At 46.3% G+C, this 13,989-nt stretch overlaps 2 gene segments (V, D, J or C); both read right to left on the reverse strand.

Annotated features, from left to right (window-relative positions):
• Nucleotides 1-7,417: 7,417 nt before the first annotated feature.
• On the reverse strand, nt 7,418-8,140 carry LOC110500024. The segment is given in 2 exon segments: nt 7,418-7,889; nt 8,017-8,140. Coding segments are annotated over 2 exon segments (408 nt in total).
• A 4,126-nt stretch (nt 8,141-12,266) lies between these two features.
• On the reverse strand, nt 12,267-13,010 carry LOC110500029. The segment is given in 2 exon segments: nt 12,267-12,738; nt 12,866-13,010. Coding segments are annotated over 2 exon segments (408 nt in total).
• Between the last annotated feature and the right edge of the window lie 979 nt (nt 13,011-13,989).

Raw genomic sequence — 13,989 nt, forward strand, 5'->3', positions numbered from 1 at the left:
CGATTATTCGAGAGCGTAGTTTTGGGATTTTTGTTCTGTGCCATTTGCATTGCTGGACTATTATTAAACACGCTCCTCAGACATCCCTGCTCTCCTGCGCCTGACTCCTACACCTCTCACCAAGACGCATGTTATCACAGAATCCTGCACCAATATAATTATGGAGTCAGCAGGAGCGGACGCACTTCCAGGGTCCGTGGAGGAGCGAGTTCAACACCACACGGCAGTGTTACACCGACTGGGGACCGCCATGGATCAGGTGATGGCGACTATGGAGAGATGGGAGAGAGGTGGCCTTCCCACACCGTTATCAGCTACACCCCAACCAGGGACCACTACCCAGAGTTCACCCGCCGCTTTCGGGCCGTGTTTGATCACCCACCTGAGGGTCGAGCGGCGGGTGAACGGCTGTTCCATCTGAGGCAGGAGAGGAGGAGTGCTCAGGACTTTGCTCTAGAGTTCCGGACCTTGGCCGCTGGCGCGGGATGGAACGACAGGGCCTTGATCGATCACTATAGGTGTAGTTTGCGTGAGGACGTCCGTAGGGAGCTGGCCTGTAGAGACACCACCCTGTCCTTGGACCAATTGATCGACATGTCCATTCGGTTGGACAACTTGCTGGCGACCCGCGGACGTCCAGATCGGGCTCTGTCAGTTCCATCTCCCAGCTCCACCACTCCAACACCCATGGAGCTAGGAGGTGCTTCAGCGAGGGCGACCGGAGGAGGGGGCCTTTCCTGTGCCAGCTGTGGTCGCAGAGGGCACACTGCTGACCGGTGCTGGGGGGGTCCCCCCGGGAGTCGAGACGCCAGGCCGAGCACTGCCCGGACACCTCAGGTGAGTCGGCACCAGGCTCACCCAGAGCCCCCTGTTGGTCACGTGTATGTATGGATTGTTTTTCCTAAATTTTCCCCTCTTTCCCGGCATAAGGCGCTAGTAGATTCAGGCGCGGCGGGGAATTTTATTGACCGCGGTTTAGCGAACAGGTTAGGGATTCCCCTTGTTCAGCTGGATAGACCCTTCCCAGTGCACGCCTTAGATAGCCGACCATTAGGGTCAGGGCTAGTCAGGGAGGCCACGGCTCCACTGGATATGGTTACGCAGGAGGGTCATGAGGAGAGAATTAGTCTCTTCCTCATTGATTCTCCTGCGTTTCCGGTGGTGTTGGGGATCCCCTGGTTGGCCCGTCACAACCCCAGGATTTCGTGGCAACAGAGGGCTCTACAGGGGTGGTCGGAGGAGTGCTCAGGCAGGTGTGTAGGAGTTTCCATCGGTGCTACAACGGTGGAGAGTCCAGACCAAGTCTCCACCGTGCACATTCCCTCAGAATATGCCGATTTGGCTATCGCCTTCTGTAAAAAGAAGGCGACCCAATTACCACCTCATCGACGAGGGGATTGTGCGATAAATCTCCTGGTAGGCGCTGCACTTCCCAGGAGTCACGTGTATCCCCTGTCACAGGAGGAGACGGTGGCTATGGAGACATACATATCGGAATCTCTGGGGCAGGGGTTCATTCAGCCCTCCATCTCACCTGCCTCCTCGAGTTTCTTTTTTGTGAAGAAGAAGGAGGGTGGTCTGCGTCCGTGCATTGACTATAGAGGTCTAAATTCCATCACGGTGGGGTATAGTTACCCGCTACCTCTCATTGCCACGGCGATTGAGTCATTTCACGGAGCACGGTTTTTCACAAAACTGGATCTCAGGAGTGCATATAACTTGGTGCGTATCCGGAAGGGAGATGAGTGGAAGACAGCGTTTAGTACCACATCCGGCCATTATGAGTACCTCGTCATGCCGTACGGTTTGAAGAATGCTCCAGCAGTCTTCCAATCTTTTGTGGATGATATTCTCAGGGATCTGCACGGTCAGGGTGTGGTGGTTTACATCGATGATATTCTGGTCTATTCCGCTACACGGGCCGCGCATGTGTCTCTGGTGCGCAGGGTACTTGGGAGACTGTTGGAGCATGACCTGTAGGCTGAGAAATGCTCGTTCTTCCAACAGGCCGTCTCCTTCCTTGGATATCGCATTTCCACATCGGGGTTGGTGATGGAGGATGACCTCATTGCAGCCGTGAGTAATTGGCCGACTCCAACCACGGTAAAGGAGGTGCAGCGGTTCTTAGGGTTTGCCAACTACTACCGGAGGTTTATCCGGGGTTTTGGGCAGGTGGCTGCGCCCATTACGTCACTGCTGAAGGGGGGGCCGACGCGTCTGGGGTGGTCGGCTGAGGCGGACAGGGCTTTTGGTCGCCTGAAGGCTCTTTTTACCTCGGCTCCCGTGCTGGCGCATCCGGACCCCTCTTTGGCATTTATAGTGGAGGTGGACGCATCCGAGGCTGGGGTTGGAGCCGTGCTCTCCCAGCGCTCGGGTGCGCCACCGAAGCTCCGCCCCTGTGCTTTCTTTTCTCAGAAGCTCAGCCCGGCGGAGCGAAACTATGACGTGGGGGATCGGGAGCTGCTAGCTGTTGTCAGAGCCCTGAAGGTGTGGAGACATTGGCTTGAGGGGGCCCAGCACCCTTTCCTCATCTGGACTGACCACCGTAATCTAGAGTACATTCGGGCAGCGAGGAGACTGAACCCTCGTCAGGCAAGGTGGGCCATGTTTTTCACCCGATTTAGGTTTACCATCTCCTATAGACCAGGCTCCCAGAACACTAAGGCAGACGCACTGTCCCGACTATATGATACGGAGGAGCGGGCCATTGATCCTGCGCTCATCCTCCCGGCTTCTTGTCTAGTGGCACCTGTAAGGTGGGAGGTGGACGCAGACATTGAGCGAGCATCGCGTGTTGAGCCCACTCCACCACAATGTCCAGCGGGACGGGTGTATGTTCCGCTGGAGGTTAGAGACAGGTTAATTTGGTGGGCTCACACATCCCCCTCCTCTGGTCATCCGGGGATTGGGAGGACGGTGCGATGTCTTAGTGGGAAGTACTGGTGGACCACTTTAGCCAAGGACGTGAGGGTTTATGTGTCCTCCTGCTCAGTGTGCGCTCAGTGCAAGGCTCCTAGGCACCTGCCCAGAGGGAAGTTACAACCCCTTCCCGTTCCACAGCGGCCTTGGTCACACCTGTCGGTTGACTTCTTGACCGATCTGCCACCGTCACAGGGCAACACCACAATCCTGGTCGTTGTGGATCGGTTTTCTAAGTCCTGTCGTCTCCTCCCTTTGCCCGGTCTCCCTACGGCCCTACAGACGGCGGAGGCCCTGTTTACTCACGTCTTCCGGCACTACGGGGTGCCTGAGGATATTGTTTCTGATCGGGGTTCCCAGTTCACGTCCAGGGTGTGGAAGGCATTCATGGAACGTTTGGGGGTCTCGGTCAGCCTGACCTCTGGGTTTCACCCCGAGAGTAATGGGCAGGTGGAAAGAGTGAACCAGGATGTGGGTAGGTTTCTGCGGTCGTATTGCCAGGACCGGCCAGGGGAGTGGGCGAAGTACATCCCCTGGGCGGAGATGGCCCAGAACTCACTCCCCCACTCCTCTACGAACCTGTCGCCCTTCCAATGTGTGTTGGGCTATCAGCCGGTCCTGGTACCATGGCATCAGAGCCAGACCGAGGCTCCTGCGGTGGACGATTGGGTGAAACGCTCAAGGGAAACCTGGGAGGCCGCCCATGGGTACCTTAAACGGGCCGAAGCACGGCAGAAGGCCAGTGCCGACCGCCATCGCAGCGAGGCCCCGGTGTACACACCGGGGGACCGGGTCTGGCTCTCGACCCGAAACCTGCCCCTCCACCTGCCCTGCCGGAAGCTGGGTCCGCGGTTTGTGGGGCCATTCAAAGTCCTGAGGAGAATAAACGAGGTGTGTTATAGGTTACAGCTCCCCCCGTATTACCGTATTAACCCCTCGTTTCATGTGTCTCTCCTCAGGCCGGTGGTGGCTGGTCCGCTTCAAGAAGATGAGGTGCGGGAGGTCCCTCCGCCCCCCCTGGACATCGGGGGGGCGCCGGCGTATGCAGTTCGGTCCATACTGGACTCGAGGCGTCGGGTGGGGGGTCTTCAGTACCTCGTGGACTGGGAGGGGTACGGTCCGGAGGAGAGATGCTGGGTGCCGGTGGAGGACGTACTGGATCCTCCTATGCTTAGGGAGTTTCACCGCCTCCATCCGGATCGCCCTGCGCCTCGTCCTCCGGGTCGTCCTCGAGGCCGGCGTCGTCGCGCTGCGGGAGCCGCGCGTCAGGGGGGGGGTACTGTCACGACTTCTACCGAGGGTAACTTCTCTCCCTGTTCGGGCGGCGCTCGGCGCTCTGCGTCGCCGGTCTACTAGCCACTACCGATCCCTTTTTCTTTTTCTGGTTATTTTGTCTGTGTTCCTTTTCACACCTGGTTTTCAATTGCTTTGATTTCTGTGGGTATATAGGGCAGCTGTTACCTGCCGTAATTCGTGCAGGATTAGACTGGTGTGTATTGCGTTCGATGGTATTTGATGTTTGTTGTTTTTTTCGCATTTACGCACGTGTATGTAAAGTGTCGGACCGTGTGTTTGCACGATTATTCAGAGCGTAGTTTTGGGATTTTTGTTCTGTGCCATTTGCATTGCTGGACTATTATTAAACACGCTCCTCAGACATCCCTGCTCTCCTGCGCCTGACTCCTACACCTCTCACCAAGACGCATGTTATCACACTATTTTAGGACACCTGGGGCATCAGTGTAAAAATTATGTGGCGCAATCATTGGATTAAGACAGAACGATTGCAATTAGGATGACTTTTTTCTAATGTCTGAGCCCCACATCTTGTTCCTGATTGACAGATCCGGCAGTCTGTAAACTGCTCATAACAATTAATAATTCTAAATGATCAGATTAATTTTTATCACACCATTTGAGGAATTTTAGTGGGCTGAAATGTTTGTAATGTTGATTTAAAATGTGATGATTTAATATTTTGACTTCCGTGGGGTTACTTATGTACGTACACTGAACAAAAATATAAATGCAACATGTAAAGTGTGGGTCCCATGTTTCATGAGCTGAAATAAAAGATCCCAGAAATTGTCCATAATTATGCACAACTAGCTAATGTCTCTTAAATTTTGTGCACAAATGTATTTACATCCCTGTTAGTGAGCATTTCTCCTGTACCAAGATAATCCATCCACCTGACAGGTGTGGCATATCAAGAAGATAACTAAACAGCATGATTATTATACAGGTGCACCTTGTGCTGGGGAAAATAAAAGGCCACTCTACAATGTGTAGTTTGTCACACAATACAATGCCACAGATGTATCAAGTTGTGAGGGAGCGTGCAACTGGCATGCTGACTGCAGGAATGTCCACCAGAGCTGTTGCCAGAGAATGTAATGTTCAACGTCGTTTCAGAGAATTTGGCAGTACGTCCAACCAGCCTCACAACCGCAGACCACGTGTATGGCATTGTGTGGGCGAGCAGTTTGCTGATGTCAACTTTGGTAATGGAGTGCCCCATGGTGGCCGTGGGGTGATGGTATGGGCAGGCATAAGCTCTGGAATATCCTGCATTCTCGCCAGACATGTCACGCATTGAGAATGTTTGGGATGCTCTGGATCAACATGTACAACAGCGTGTTCCAGTTCCCGTTTCATCTCCATCTCTACATTCAAAGACTAAATCATGGACACTTTTTCTGACGCTTGTGGCTGATTCGTGTGACATATTGTTGTATCTACCTTTTTGCTCTTTGTGCTGTTGTCTGTGCCTAACAATGTTTGTACCATGCTTGTGCTGCTACCATGTTGTGCTGCTGCCATGTGTTGCTACTGTGTTGTTGTCATGTTGTGTTGCTACCATGCTGTTTTGTCATTTGTTAGTGCCATGCTGTATTGTCTTAGGTCTCTCTTTATGTAGTGTTGTGGTGTCTCTCCTGTCATGGTGTGTTTTGTCTTATATTTTTCTTTTTAATTCCAGCCCCTGCAGGAGGCCTTTTGCTTCTTGGTAGCCTGTCATTTTAAATAAGAATTTGCTGTTAACTGACTTGCCTAGTTAAATAAAAATATCCAGCAAATTCGCACAGCATTTGAAGAGGATTGGGACAACATTCCACAGGCCACAATCAAAATCCTGATCAACTCTATGCGAAGGGGATGTCGCACTGCATGAGGCATCTTTTCTGCTACTCTCATGTTTTCAAACATGATTAATAGGGCATCTGATCCAACAAATACTCTGCAATCATTTCTACAACTGAATGAGCCTGTTATAATGTAGCTCCAATACCAGTGAGAATAATTAGTGATATTAGATAATGAACCTCTAAGATCTGCTCTCAGAACTCACACTGCTAAACAACTACTTTCCATAACATATGTATTTATGTTTCATTCCCAATATGGCGACAGTGCTGCTCTATTCTGGGACAAGCAGAACCATCCTGCCCTGTCTATGTAATTCTCAGTTTCACTCACACAGCTAACCAATCAAGCAGTTGAACAGTTTCGCTGAGTGAAATACCCTGGACTGGGCCAGATGTGAGTGAGTGGACTGGTTTAACATCTATGGTGGATTCACCATGTAATTAATGACAGATTAAACAGATATTATACTTTATGATAACAGTGTGTAGTGTATGTCTCTACATAATGTGTCATGTTTGAGCCCAGCATCATGTCTCATTCACAGATCTAACAGCTCATGAAAAGAGTTAATACATGCTAGATGATCACATCAATAACTGGTTGTGAAGTGCATGTAGGGAATTGGTTTGGGGGGCTGATACTTTTCCTCTTACTTCTGTACATCTTACTCTACTATGGACTGGTATTGTCTTCCAAAACTACAAATAACTTTTATATACACTTTCAGTTCATGTCCAATATAACAAGTTGTAACCATGATGATAATAATAATGACGATGATGATGATGACGACGTTGGAGAACACTGCTGGTTTGACAGTTCAGAGCGACTGTCTGTCCAACATGAACAGATCTCACTGTAGGAGTCTGATTCACAGTGTACTGTCCACTGGATTCTGAAACAAAGAGAGAAAAAAAATTGTACATCACCAGGAATAAATTGCACATTCTCAACAAAATTTCTGTTTACTCATTGCTTACTTTTTAGCATAAAAACATATAACTATCAATTGTTTTACCCTTCATGTAGAATACAAAAATCCAGATGAATATGGTGATAGAAGTCATGGTTGTTGTGGGTTCTGTTGTCTTGAAGGACAGGGGGCGGGGGTACTGTCACGAATCCCACCGAAGATGGTGCCTCTTCCTGTTCGGGCGGCGCTCGGCGGTCGTCGTCGCCGGCCTACTAGCTGCCACCGATCCCCTTTTCTGTTTCATTTAGTGTTGTCTGATTAGTTGCACCTGTTTCTTGTTTAGGTTGTGGTTTTGGGCTATTTAAACCCGGTAGGCCCGCCGCCTTTTGTGCGGGCTTGTTTTTTGTTAATTGGTGTGTGTGATTTCTGTGGACGTTATTTTTTTTTTTCCCGAACCGTTTCGTCCTGTCATTGTACTGGACCATCTCCTCCCCTCATCACCTGCAGAAGGTCCCAGCTGTATCAGTGCTGTCACTGTGCAGTCTGACTGAGGGAGGTTTTTGTATGGCTCTATATCACTGTGTGAACACGTTTTTACTATTGATGTAGTGGTAACTCTGACAGTAGTAATCTCCTGCATCTTCAGTCTGGACTCCACTGATGGTCAGAGTGAAGTCACTCCCAGATCCACTGCCACTGAATCTAGATGGAGTCCCAGACTGAAGGGTTTTAGCCCAGTATATTAGGAGTTTAGGAGCTCCTCCAGGTTTCTGTTGATACCAGTGCAAATAGTGTCCATTGCTGTCACTGTATACAGCACTGCTGGTCTTACAGCTGAGACTGACTGAGTGACCCACTGAAACAGCTTTCACTGCAGGAGTCTGGGTCACTGTGACCTGGCCTCTGGACTCTGAAACAGATGGCATGTATGATTAGCATTACATTATTTGTTCATACAGCATATTCACTAAAACAGTAATAAGGTTATATAGCCTAATATTGCAATTTTCCAGAAAATGTTCTGTAAAATATATTACCTTGGAGACAGAGGGCAAATATCCAGATGAAGATGGTGATACAAGTCATGGTTGTTGTGGGTTCTGTTGTCATGAAGGACAGATCTCAGTCATGAAGTGTTAAACTCACAGGGATATAAACACTACCAGAGCACTGAAGCATGTGCTGGCTATGCAAAGTGTTCTATATGGAAGTAGTCCAACATGCAAATAGTATTCTTGGACAGTTAGAATGATGTGATGTAGAAACATGATACTTTGTAATCACAGAATTGTTTTTATGTCATAAGTGCTGAATGGGGACTAATACATGATTATTATTATAGACATCGACAAATGGAGCATATTGTTATTACTGTCATTCGACAAGATATAGCAGATTCTATGTCTCCCTCCATTGATCAGGGACAGGAACTGCAGTCTGTGTCTGGACTTTGTGATGCTGCTGACTGACTCTGATCTAAAGGGGAGATCTCCAGAGCTCTGACGTCTACAGACTCCTGTTTCACCTGCTGCTCTCTGGAACTACCACAGTGGTGTGAGGGAGGATGTCTGGGTAATGTTCAGGGGCTTTATTGTATCTGTTTGAATCATCTTGATTAAATTATAGCTATTCAAAACACAGGTCATCTTTAGGGGTTTGGATCAATGCACATCATCTCTATTCAGATTGGTTGATAGTTTTCCTTGAGTTACTCAACAGAGTCAACATGTAGTTAATGGTCAGAAGAAACATTCAGTGATGAGTTATGATCTAAGGTCTTCTACAAATAGCTCTAGTTTGACTCTATTGTTGTTCAGCTCTACTACACACTGCGTCATTGTCAAATATGTGATCACTGTCTAATGAAGGCAGCACATTTCATACACATTTTGATTAAAAGGGCACCTAACCTAAGATCTGATCTCAGAGATCACACTGCTAAACAGTACATTTCCATAACTTATTTATTTCAAATGTTTATTTACTAATATGAATTTATTAAATCGTTTCTGCTTTGGTTTTTAACCACGTGTGGTCTACACTGTAGCTTCCCTGGGTTTTCTCTACCTTCAACCCCCTGGGGACAGAATGAACATCTGGTGCCAGTGCTGCTCTATTCTGGGACAAGCAGAACCACCCAACCCTGCCCATGCAAATCTCAGTTTCACTCCCACAACTCCAACTGATAACACAGCCATAAAGTCAAGTTCCACAGCCACAAAGTCAAAATTGCCTAGACAAATGAGCTTTTTGTTCTTAAATTTAAGGTTGGGTTAGGTGGGGTTTTTCAGAATTATGACTTTGTTGCTGTGTTAGGTAGTGACGACCCAGTTTCACTCTCTGAAATACCCTAGACTGGGACAGATGTGGAGAGAGGGGTTGGGCTGGTATAAACCTCTATGGTTGTTTGGCTTCTGATATTTTTTCTATGATAACTCCTACCCTAACTCATGGAATTGTTCTAAAATAGTAATAACATGGTCCAAAAAGCAATTTCATTCTCTATTTTAGGACAACTGGGGCATCAGTGTAAAAATTATGTGGCGCATTCATTGGATTAAGACAGAACGATTGCAATTAGGAGGACTTTTTTCTAATGTCTGAGCCCCACATCTTGTTCCTGATTGACAGATCCGGCAGTCTGTAAACTGCTCATAACAATTAATAATTCTAAATGATCAGATTCATTTTTATCACACCATTTGAGGAATTTTAGTGGGCTGAAATGTTTGTAATGTTGATTTAAAATGTGATGATTTAATATTTTGACTTCCGTGGGGTTACTTATGTACGTACACTGAACAAAAATATAAATGCAACATGTAAAGTGTGGGTCCCATGTTTCATGAGCTGAAATAAAAGATCCCAGAAATTGTCCATAATTATACACAACTAGCTAATGTCTCTTAAATTTTGTGCACAAATGTATTTACATCCCTGTTAGTGAGCATTTCTCCTGTACCAAGATAATCCATCCACCTGACAGGTGTGGCATATCAAGAAGATAACTAAACAGCATGATTATTATACAGGTGCACCTTGTGCTGGGGAAAATAAAAGGCCACTCTACAATGTGTAGTTTGTCACACAATACAATGCCACAGATGTATCAAGTTGTGAGGGAGCGTGCAACTGGCATGCTGACTGCAGGAATGTCCACCAGAGCTGTTGCCAGAGAATGTAATGTTCAACGTCGTTTCAGAGAATTTGGCAGTACGTCCAACCAGCCTCACAACCGCAGACCACGTGTATGGCATTGTGTGGGCGAGCAGTTTGCTGATGTCAACTTTGGTAATGGAGTGCCCCATGGTGGCCGTGGGGTGATGGTATGGGCAGGCATAAGCTCTGGAATGGCCTGCATTCTCGCCAGACATGTCACGCATTGAGAATGTTTGGGATGCTCTGGATCAACATGTACAACAGCATGTTCCAGTTCCCGTTTCATCTCCATCTCTACATTCAAAGACTAAATCATGGACACTTTTTCTGACGCTTGTGGCTGATTTGTGTGACATATTGTTGTATCTACCTTTTTGCTCTTTGTGCTGTTGTCTGTGCCTAACAATGTTTGTACCATGCTTGTGCTGCTACCATGTTGTGCTGCTGCCATGTGTTGCTACTGTGTTGTTGTCATGTTGTGTTGCTACCATGCTGTTTTGTCATTTGTTAGTGCCATGCTGTATTGTCTTAGGTCTCTCTTTATGTAGTGTTGTGGTGTCTCTCCTGTCATGGTGTGTTTTGTCTTATATTTTTCTTTTTAATTCCAGCCCCTGCAGGAGGCCTTTTGCTTCTTGGTAGCCTGTCATTTTAAATAAGAATTTGCTGTTAACTGACTTGCCTAGTTAAATAAAAATATCCAGCAAATTCGCACAGCATTTGAAGAGGATTGGGACAACATTCCACAGGCCACAATCAAAATCCTGATCAACTCTATGCGAAGGGGATGTCGCACTGCATGAGGCATCTTTTCTGCTACTCTCATGTTTTCAAACATGATTAATAGGGCATCTGATCCAACAAATACTCTGCAATCATTTCTACAACTGAATGAGCCTGTTATAATGTAGCTCCAATACCAGTGAGAATAATTAGTGATATTAGATAATGAACCTCTAAGATCTGCTCTCAGAACTCACACTGCTAAACAACTACTTTCCATAACATATGTATTTATGTTTCATTCCCAATATGGCGACAGTGCTGCTCTATTCTGGGACAAGCAGAACCATCCTGCCCTGTCTATGTAAATCTCAGTTTCACTCACACAGCTAACCAATCAAGCAGTTGAACAGTTTCGCTGAGTGAAAAACTCTGGACTGGGCCAGATGTGAGTGAGTGGACTGGTTTAACATCTATGGTGGATTCACCATGTAATTAATGACAGATTAAACAGATATTATACTTTATGATAACAGTGTGTAGTGTATGTCTCTACATAATGTGTCATGTTTGAGCCCAGCATCATGTCTCATTCACAGATCTAACAGCTCATGAAAAGAGTTAATACATGCTAGATGATCACATCAATAACTGGTTGTGAAGTGCATGTAGGGAATTGGTTTGGGGGGCTGATACTTTTCCTCTTACTTCTGTACATCTTACTCTACTATGGACTGGTATTGTCTTCCAAAACTACAAATAACTTTTATATACACTTTCAGTTCATGACCAATATAACAAGTTGTAACCATGATGATGATAATAATGACGATGATGATGATGACGATGTTGGAGAACACTGCTGGTTTGACAGTTCAGAGCGACTGTCTGTCCAACATGAACAGATTTTACTGTAGGAGTCTGAGTCACAGTGTACTGTCCACTGGATTCTGAAACAAAGAGAGAAAAAAAATTGTACACTTCACCAGGAATAAATAGCACATTCTCAACAAAATTTCAGTTTACTCATTGCTTACTTTTTAGCATAAAAACATATGACTATCAATTGTTTTACCCTTCATGTAGAATACAAAAATCCAGATGAATATGGTGATAGAAGTCATGGTTGTTGTGGGTTCTGTTGTCTTGAAGGACAGGGGGCGGGGGTACTGTCACGAATCCCGCCGAAGATGGTGCCTCTTCCTGTTCGGGCGGCGCTCGGCGGTCGTCGTCGCCGGCCTACTAGCTGCCACCGATCCCCTTTTCTGTTTCATTTAGTGTTGTCTGATTAGTTGTACCCGGTTCTTGTTTAGGTTGTGGTTTTGGGCTATTTAAACCCGGTAGGCCCGCCGGCTTTTGTGCGGGCTTTTTTTTTGTTAATTGGTGTGTGTGATTTCTGTGGACATTATTTTTTTTTTTCCCGAACCGTTTCGTCCTGTCATTGTACTGGACCATCTCCTCCCCTCATCACCTGCAGAAGGTCCCAGCTGTATCAGTACTGTCACTGTGCAGTCTGACTGAGGGAGGTTTTTGTATGGCTCTATATCACTGTGTGAACACGTTTTTACTATTGATGTAGTGGTAACTCTGACAGTAGTAATCTCCTGCATCTTCAGTCTGGACTCCACTGATGGTCAGAGTGAAGTCACTCCCAGATCCACTGCCACTGAATCTAGATGGAGTCCCAGACTGAAGGGTTTTAGCCCAGTATATTAGGAGTTTAGGAGCTCCTCCAGGTTTCTGTTGATACCAGTGCAAATAGTGTCCATTGCTGTTACTGTGTACAGCACTGCTGGTCTTACAGCTGAGACTGACTGAGTGACCCACTGAAACAGCTTTCACTGCAGGAGTCTGGGTCACTGTGACCTGGCCTCTGGACTCTGAAACAGATGGCATGTATAATTAGCATTACATTATTTGTTCATACAGCATATTCACTAAAACAGTAATAAGGTTATATAGCCTAATATTGCAATTTTCCAGAAAATGTTCTGTAAAATATATTACCTTGGAGACAGAGGGCAAGTATCCAGATGAAGATGGTGATAAAAGTCATGGTTGTTGTGGGTTCTGTTGTCATGAAGGACAGCTCTCAGTCATGAAGTGTTAAACTCACAGGGATATAAACACTACAAGAGCACTGAAGCATGTGCTGGCTATGCAAAGTGTTCTATGTGGAAGTAGTCCAACATGTAAATAGTCTTCTTGGACAGTCAGAATGATGTGATGTAGAAACATGATAGCTTTGTAATCACAGAATTGTTTTTATGTCATAAGTGCTGAATGGGGACTAATACATGATTATTATTATAGACATCGACAAATGGAGCATATTGTTATTACTGTCATTTGACAAGATATAGCAGATTCTATGTCTCCCTCCATTGATCAGGGACAGGAACTGCAGTCTGTGTCTGGACTGTGTGATGCTGCTGACTGACTCTGATCTAAAGGGGAGATCTCCAGAGCTCTGACGTCTACAGACTCCTGTTTCACCTGCTGCTCTCTGGAACTACCACAGTGGTGTGAGGGAGGATGTCTGGGTAATGTTCAGGGGCTTTATTGTATCTGTTTGAATCATCTTGATTAAATTATAGCTATTCAAAACACAGGTCATCTTTAGGGGTTTGGATCAATGCACATAATCTCTATTCAGATTGGTTGATAGTTTTCCTTGAGTTACTCAACAGAGTCAACATGTAGTTAATGGTCAGAAGAAACATTCAGTGATGAGTTATGATCTACGGTCTTCTACAAATAGCTCTAGTTTGACTCTATTGTTGTTCAGCTCTACTACACACTGCGTCATTGTCAAATATGTGATCACTGTCTAATGAAGGCAGCACATTTCATACACATTTTGATTAAAAGGGCACCTAACCTAAGATCTGATCTCAGAGATCACACTGCTAAACAGTACATTTCCATAACTTATTTATTTCAAATGTTTATTTACTAATATGATTTTATTAAATCGTTTCTGCTTTGGTTTTTAACCATGTGTGGTCTACATTGTAGCTTCCCTGGGTTTTCTCTACCTTCAACCCCCTGGGGACAGAATGAACATCTGGTGCCAGTGCTGCTCTATTCTGGGACAAGCAGAACCACCCAACCCTGCCTATGCAAATCTC

Source organism: Oncorhynchus mykiss, chromosome 21 (assembly GCF_013265735.2).
Source record: "Oncorhynchus mykiss isolate Arlee chromosome 21, USDA_OmykA_1.1, whole genome shotgun sequence".
In the NCBI taxonomy this organism is placed as follows: domain Eukaryota; kingdom Metazoa; phylum Chordata; class Actinopteri; order Salmoniformes; family Salmonidae; genus Oncorhynchus; species Oncorhynchus mykiss.